General features: G+C 41.4%; 1 protein-coding gene across 1 annotated transcript; it reads left to right on the top strand.

Annotated features, from left to right (window-relative positions):
- Positions 1 to 2,212: 2,212 nt before the first annotated feature.
- On the top strand, positions 2,213 to 7,499 carry nr4a2a (nuclear receptor subfamily 4, group A, member 2a). The gene is made up of 8 exons (XM_023401192.2): positions 2,213 to 2,365; positions 2,873 to 2,974; positions 3,152 to 4,023; positions 4,490 to 4,619; positions 4,807 to 4,970; positions 5,375 to 5,577; positions 5,737 to 5,915; positions 6,028 to 7,499. Exons 3-8 carry the CDS (start codon positions 3,154 to 3,156, stop codon positions 6,282 to 6,284), a joined length of 1,803 nt encoding a protein of 600 aa, XP_023256960.1. The 5' UTR covers positions 2,213 to 2,365; positions 2,873 to 2,974; positions 3,152 to 3,153; the 3' UTR covers positions 6,285 to 7,499.
- The last annotated feature ends 629 nt before the right edge of the window (positions 7,500 to 8,128 follow it).

Below are 8,128 nucleotides of genomic sequence, written 5' to 3' on the forward strand. Positions count from 1 at the left end.
CGGTTTGTAAGCCAATTTAAAAAGATGCCACCTCTCTCTCTCTCCCTCTGTCTGTCTGTCTGTCTGTCTGTCTGTCTCTCTCTCTCTCTCTCTCTCTCTCTCACACACACACACACACACACACACACACACACACACACACACAGGCGCACGGTTGCGCTCCCACACACCACGACTGGTAATGTCAGTAAACATTTCCTCAGACAAAGTTAAAAATATTAGCTGAGTAAATAACTTGTGTGTGATTAAAACTAACTCCTCACTTTCAAATGACTGTCAATTAATTGTGCATATAAATGGGAAGTTAATTATTCTCCAGTAAAATGGCCAATTAAACTGCTAATTGTGTTTTCATTTTAATTCTAAATGGTAAACGGATAACGGTAAATACGCGCAGTGTGACCATGCAGCGCCCTGGCAGCACTGTTTTCAGACAAAATAGTTTGAATTTGTTATGCAGACGTGCGTCATATACACTCTTAAGTGCGGTCGGTAGATTTCAGCACACGTGCAAAGCGCCCTGTGAAAGATGCAGGTGAAAGATGCTACAGTCAGCAGCGATCATGAAGGGGGAGGTGGGATGGCAATTACAAGTTATCAAAAAACTTTTACAAGAATTTTTCGCTTCTGAATATTCACAGTGCAGTGAATCCTGCCACATTTCCCACCTGAAAACGACTGGGCGGGACCACACAGCCTTAATGGGGTTAGGTTAATTAAAAGGTTAATTGTGAGAATCAGGAGCTGTTTGATGTATGGCTGGTGAACAATAGTGTCCTCTAGAGGTGAGTGCAACCATGATATACAGTCCCCCACCCCCTCCTTACACACTCTGTCCTTGTGTGCTCTGAGTGCAGGGCAGTGAAGAAAAAAAAACTGCTCCGAGACTGATGGCTGTTCTGTGGTTCGTATAATAAAACATCAGTCCTGTAGAAATAACACAAGGCTCTGGTTTCTGTGTGATTCTGGCCGATGTTTTACGCATGTGGGGCCACATCTCCACACATGTAGTTGTTATACGCTCTCTCTTTTGGCTTGCTGCCCAGGCCAATATGCATCTAGAAAAATTTAGGCCGACGTGATTGGCTACAAGGTGTTGGTGTAAGATTAACGCTGAGATCAGTAATTCCATCGCTGCAGAACAATAAGGCCAGCAGATTATTTTGGCGACTGCGTCAACTTGAGCGTTTTCTGCGTCACTCTCCATTCTGCCCGCTCCTATCACGTTTCCCTTCTCTGGGGACTAAATTGGTTCCCCCATGACAACTGGCTACAGGCCCACTAATTATCCCCCCTTCCTCCTCCAGCAGCTCACATACACTACCAGCTCTATGAATAGGCAGGCCACCCCGCAGACCCCACCCCATCTGAGGTCTAAATTTGGAACACAATTGAAATACAGAAATCCTGTCAGAAGATAACGAAGAATAATATTGACCCCCGCTTCATTAGGCCTATTTCATACAAGTGCAGTGAGTCTGGCATATCAGCCTCATTGTGACATAGCCAGCTAAGCCTAGATGTGCCAATGTATACACTGAATTTTACAGTAAAATAACCACAGTCAGGGAATAAATTAACTCAAAGCTGGTAAGTAGAAATGTTTCTACCTGAGGCACCTGTTATATATTAAACCTGTTATATAATAAAAATATATTCTGAAATGCACCTGGGTGGGACAAGATTACTACATGTTGGCTGCTGCAACCTATAGCATTCATTGTATCAGAGAAAGGTCCCATGTGCTGAGACAGTGGGGAAAACAAATGTGATGACAACATGACATGAAGAGAAATATCCACCAGTATAAACAAAAATAACTATATGAGCAGAAGTGAGCAGTCATTGTAACCTGCATCATTTACTTTCTAGACCTGTGATAAAATAAACACAATGAAATCACATCACAGAGATTAATGTCAGCTTAGAATAAAGTCTGACTTAAGTCCCTGCAAACACAAAGGTGTCTGAACTGAGTTTAGGTGGGTTTACCCTCCACTACATCTCTGCTAATGTCCATGTGGGAAGCAACACAGAACACATACCACAAGCCAAACACACTCGCCAGAAAAATTGGGGCTTGAGAAAGTTCTCATGCGGATTGGTCCATGTCGCTGTCGACGCCGATGACGTCGCGCTGCGAAACACGTGGGCCACGGTATCCAGAGCTCACATAAACAAAGCCACATTGGCCAGACTGGGTAGTCGAAGCTTGTGTCGCTGTCAGTGCGCGGAGTCACACGGTTTGCCTTGCCTGGCATTGTTGGGTACCGACGCTCATGATTTGGAGCTTTTACCGAAATTGATGAAGACCCCCTGCATGCTTATCGCATGGATTGAAAGCCACGATCCTGATGTGAAAGAGGTAAGATTCACTCATCGCTTTTCTTTTTGCAGCATAATCCGTGTCTGCGCTTCACTTGCACCGACTTCCCCGAGCCGTTTGAATCTTTTCTTTCACTCATTTTTTCCAACTTAAATAGAATTTACAACAAAACTGAGTCTGACTCGGACTGTTCACATCTGTGGAAGTGACCGATATTTCACGAGAATTTTCAACGTGCTGTTTTGCCAGACAAGTTGTTCGAAATGTCCAGTGCGCGAAGTTGGTCTGTTCATCCTGAACAATTCCACACTCTATATTAACAAAAGAAAAAGAGGACTTATGTTGTTAAATATATATATATGCAAGTAGTTTGTCGGTATCCATTAAACATATTTACGAAATTTTCCAAAATGCTGTGCGTAATAGGAAACTGGTTATAGTGTGTGCGCAATTGTCAAGGTTGATTCTGACTTTATCTGGACATTCTTTTTCAGATATTGTTTTATTTTATCATCTAGTAAATGTCGGAGTTGTGTGTTTTATTAGGGGACGATCCAGAACAGAGCCGCCTTTTTGAATCCTGACACCCATACAACTCCTGACATTACCCATTTCAAGTGTCACCGAAAAACTGTCAGAAGACTTGAGGTATGATATGGAAAATTATTTACAAATCAGTGTTATTTTATGTTGAAATGACTCATTAATGTGAAGTACTGCTAATAAGTTATTTTGTTGAGAGTAATATGACATTTAACTTTATTGACAGTTTGAACATTTTCTGGAGAAATTCTGATTCTGTTTTTTTGCCGGTTTGGTTTTCAGCCATGCCCTGCGTTCAGGCTCAGTATGGATCATCACCTCAAGGAGCTAGTCCTGCTTCCCAGAGCTACAGCTACCACACCGCAGGAGAATACAGCTGCGACTTCTTAACACCTGAGTTTGTGAAGTTTAGCATGGACTTGACCAATACTGAGATCACAGCTACTACTTCTCTCCCGAGTTTCAGTACATTCATGGACAACTATAACACCAGTTACGACGTTAAACCGCCCTGTCTGTATCAGATGCCCCACTCTGGAGAGCAGTCTTCTATCAAGGTGGAGGACGTCCAGATGCACAACTACCATCAGCAGAGCCACCTGCCCCCTCAGTCAGAAGAAATGATGGCTCACTCTGGGCCTATGTACTTCAAACCCTCGTCGCCTCATGCCCCAAGTACACCAAACTTCCAAGTTCAGCCCAATCACATGTGGGAGGACCCTGGCTCCCTCCACAGTTTCCACCAGAACTATGTTGCGGCCACGTCTCATATGATAGACCAGCGCAAGAATCCGGTGTCGAGGCTTTCGCTCTTCTCCTTCAAGCAGTCCCCGCCCGGCACTCCTGTTTCCAGCTGTCAGATGCGGTTCGACGGGCCGCTGCACGTCTCCATGAACCATGACAACCCGGGCGCGCACCGCGGCCTGGACGGCCAGAGCTTTGCGGTGCCCAGCGCCATCCGGAAACAGGCTGGCCTGGCCTTCCCTCACTCGCTGCAACTCGGCCACGGGCACCAGCTGGTGGACAGCCAAGTGCCATCGCCCCCGTCCCGAGGATCTCCGTCAAACGAGGGTCTGTGTGCGGTATGTGGAGACAACGCAGCCTGCCAGCATTATGGAGTGAGAACCTGCGAGGGCTGCAAAGGATTTTTCAAGGTGGGCTCACATGACAGCAATCATGAATCAGTATTACTGTTTTCACATGAAAGATACGCTTGTGTTGCCCCTTATCCTCTGCGCACCTGTGTTAACTCCTGTCCAATTTCTTAAAAACAATAATGTTGCAGAATAAACATTTATGCTACACGCCACACTAAATATCATTAAGCTGAACATGCAGGCATGGAATAACTTTATATGACAACCCTACTTATCCACACATAGATCTCAAAGGAATAAGTCAAATATGAAAGATCAGGAATGTGTATTTGCTGACAGTCTATTCCCTCTTGTTGCTTCAAACAGCAGAGTCCCAAACAGGAGATGAGACAGATATTATATCGTTTTCATCTTTTCATTTTTCTTTTCACGTTGCGCAGCAATCCACAGCCCGTGTACTACATGTTTTATAGCTTTTAGAAATAGGCCTACAGAGTGACATTATGTTTCTTTTTTTTTCCAGCGCACCGTCCAGAAAAATGCAAAATACGTGTGTTTAGCAAATAAAAACTGTCCTGTTGACAAACGCCGAAGAAATCGTTGCCAGTTCTGCCGTTTCCAGAAGTGCCTTGTCGTCGGAATGGTGAGAGAAGGTATGTTTAGGCCATGCATTCAATTATTTTAGACTAGTAGTTTATATTTCCACACTGATACACTGGGAAAACCCTGTGCGTAATGGAATGTTATCCCATCCATCTTTAAGCATTGACGCACCACAACAGGGTATGTATTGGTGATATATTGTTTACTTACATGCGTCACATATTTCTCCAAACGTAGTTGTCCGAACGGATAATCTCAAAGGTCGGAGAGGACGTCTACCATCCAAACCCAAAAGTCCCCAGGAGCCCTCCCCACCCTCGCCGCCGGTGAGCCTCATAAGCGCACTTGTTAGGGCCCATGTGGACTCCAACCCCTCCATGTCTGCTTTGGACTACTCGAGAGTAAGTAAAGTACCACAATCCTAAAATTAAACACACATATACACACACACACAATACTTAAAAAGGAAAAAAGGACAGTAACTATTACTTTGGTTGAAAGCAGAGAGAACAACAAGATTGACGAGCTATTTAATTTACTTCTGCTTTTAGGCAACAATTTATTGCTTTGAAAGTTTTTTAATACGTCGCTGAATTCCTAACTTTGTCAGGCTTTTAATGTGGCATAGTTTTTTTTTTTCCTGAGTAAATCGCAGTGAAATAGAGAACTTAATAAAAAGAAGACATGAATTTAACAGTAAAAAAAAAATCACCCTCTCTCTCTCTCTTGGAAATGCGCATTTGCAATTTCACGGATTATATATTTTAAAGGACCTCATTAAGGCGCTGTTTAAATTAAATTCCAGTTCCAGGCTAACCCTGACTACCAAATGACTGGAGACAACACTCAGCACATCCAGCAGTTCTATGATCTCCTGACGGGCTCCATGGAGATCATCCGGGGCTGGGCGGAGAAGATCCCTGGCTTTTCTGATCTACCGAAGCAAGATCAAGATCTCCTCTTTGAATCCGCCTTCCTTGAACTTTTTGTCCTGCGGCTGGCGTACAGGTAAGCTGCGTAACTATTACAACAAAACAATCTGGGCTTTATCAGCTCCTCCTTCAAGCTTCATTGCTTTGTGTTTTATTAGCTGCTCAATAATTAGATGGCTCTTATATTCCCATTTATTCCCAGGCGCAATTAATGGCATTTTCTTATTAATTGCAGGTCCAACCCAGTGGAAGGCAAACTTATTTTTTGTAATGGAGTGGTGTTACACAGGCTACAGTGCGTCCGCGGATTTGGCGAGTGGGTGGACGCTATCGTGGAGTTTTCCTCGAACTTGCAGAGCATGAACATAGACATCTCAGCTTTCTCCTGCATCGCAGCTCTGGCCATGGTAACAGGTGCGTAAAGGCGGCTGCTCCTCTGCAAACTCCGCGTTACAATACATGCAAAACCGACAGAGCCCATGCATCGAAAATAATTCCTCTATCTCATTTCTTTCTTATATTTCAGAACGACACGGGCTCAAGGAACCCAAAAGAGTGGAAGACCTTCAAAACAAGATAGTCAACTGCCTCAAAGATCAAGTGACATTCAATGGCGGAGGATTGAATCGTCCCAACTACTTGTCAAAACTCTTGGGAAAGCTCCCTGAACTGCGCACACTATGTACCCAAGGTCTGCAGCGTATCTTTTACCTAAAACTAGAAGATCTAGTCCCTCCGCCAGCAATAATTGACAAACTTTTCCTCGACACCTTACCTTTCTGAGTCTGACTCCATGGCGAGACTTCAAAGAACTTCCAAAAAGACTGTTTGAGTCAGACTTGACAGATTTTTAACGTCATTATTTCCGAATATTTTCCAGCTCCGTAGGCTAATAGAACAACAGTACCCTATTATGATTCATGAAAAAAAAGATAAACAGGAGGATAAGAGACAGAACGTGTGATTGCTGTGTAGGCCTTTTAATTCTCCGATTTTTTTTTTTTTTTTTTTTTTTTTTTTGAGTGCCAAACGAGTGAATCATCGCTGGGAATTTCTCTCCAGTGGACAAATTGTCAACAGAGTTAATCCGGTCTTGCAATCACTTACTGTTTATTTAACATCGGCTCTACTGATTCAGCATACTCAGATGTAATATATCCCATTCATATATATATATATATATATATATATATATATGACCACACACGCACACACTCACACACACATACAACCCCACACACACTGTATATTATGATAGATTATGTGATGCCTCCAATGCATCGGTTTATAACGTGTACAAAGTTTGTTATAATGAAAAAGATTTAATTTTCTCTTCTTTTCTGACTCGTGCCTATGTGTTTCTGACAGGATCCCAAAAGTATCCAGAAAAGACAACGCATGTTCTAGTTTACTTTTCTTTTTCTTTTTCCTTTTTCTTTTCTTTTATAGGCACTTGCTGAGGTGATGTCTATATATAATATATACCGGACACTATGTAGTCTGCTAGATTTGATACAGATTCGTAGTTATGGCACTCCTTTTATGTATAACGCATATGTGGAAAAATATCTCATCTGTATAGAAAATGAGGGACCCATGGTGTTTGTAAAACTGTCAGACATTCCTTGTTTGTATGTGCTGTAAGTATTGTTGCTGTTGAATATAAACGTTTCTATATATTTATTATTTCTATTGCCAAGAGCTACACTAAGCATGGTGCAATTTAAACGATTTCAAACCATCCAAGTTCATGCTGAGCACGTTGTCTATGTTTTATGTCTTATAAACGTCTAGGTAGTTATGATTTTTAACACGTTTGGAAATGGAAAAAAAAGCTCCATCTTATTATATCAAGAGGTTCATGAGTGTGTGATCTTAGGCCCACATCTTTGACATCATGATGTACTTAACACCTTCTGTAAACGCATTTGGTGCCGAATTCAAAAACTTTAGAGAGAAAGAAATATTTAATGTTTACAAATAAAACTTTTAAATCAATTCTTTGCTAAATAATTTCTCTGAAATTATTTTATTCTTTAAATTTAGACCCATCTGATTGAAATAATGTGCTCTAGCCCGAGAGAAAATGTTATTTACGAGTTGGAACTAATGACTTTAATTTCCTGTCATCGCTTACAGGCCTGTGCGCAAAACCTAACATTTTAATAACAATACGTCATTTTCTAATGGTAACTTACTTTAACTAAGTGTGAAATTACAGAGAGCTATTTAGTTCAAATGACAAAAGTAAGTTATCACCTTTAAAGACTATAAATATGTCGCAAATAATGGGAAGGCCTACTCATGTTTATTCTAAGTTTGAAATCTCTATTTTGTTCAGACAAAAAAAAGTTGCTTTCTAAATGCACGTTTTTATTATTTGACGTTTTCAACCGTTTTATTTAAACATATACTAGGTGAATATTTCAGTCATCAAAATGACATTTTAATACACTGAACAACTAAAAGTTTTCCCCTGTATGCGTGTCTATATTTCTAATATTTCAACACTGTGAAAAAGAAAAAAATACGCTTTTATTAGTCCATCCCTGGCTGTTAACAGCTCTTTTCATTTTCTACCATCTATTTGCATTTGGCAAATGAAAAGGTTACAACGGATTAAATAT

This window comes from Seriola lalandi, unplaced genomic scaffold, assembly GCF_002814215.2.
Source record: "Seriola lalandi dorsalis isolate HSWRI2012SDOR001 ecotype SW California unplaced genomic scaffold, Sedor1 jcf7180002053538, whole genome shotgun sequence".
Lineage (NCBI taxonomy): Eukaryota > Metazoa > Chordata > Actinopteri > Carangiformes > Carangidae > Seriola > Seriola lalandi.

Bases quoted from the DNA above. Each gene is read 5' to 3' on its own strand.
- nr4a2a (XM_023401192.2), top strand. From the start codon at position 3,154: ATGCCCTGCGTTCAGGCTCAGTATGGATCATCACCTCAAGGAGCTAGT. The intron at 4,620-4,806 runs GTATGTTTAGGC...CTCCAAACGTAG, and splicing joins CGTCGGAATGGTGAGAGAAG to TTGTCCGAACGGATAATCTC. The intron at 5,916-6,027 runs GTGCGTAAAGGC...CTTATATTTCAG, and splicing joins AGCTCTGGCCATGGTAACAG to AACGACACGGGCTCAAGGAA.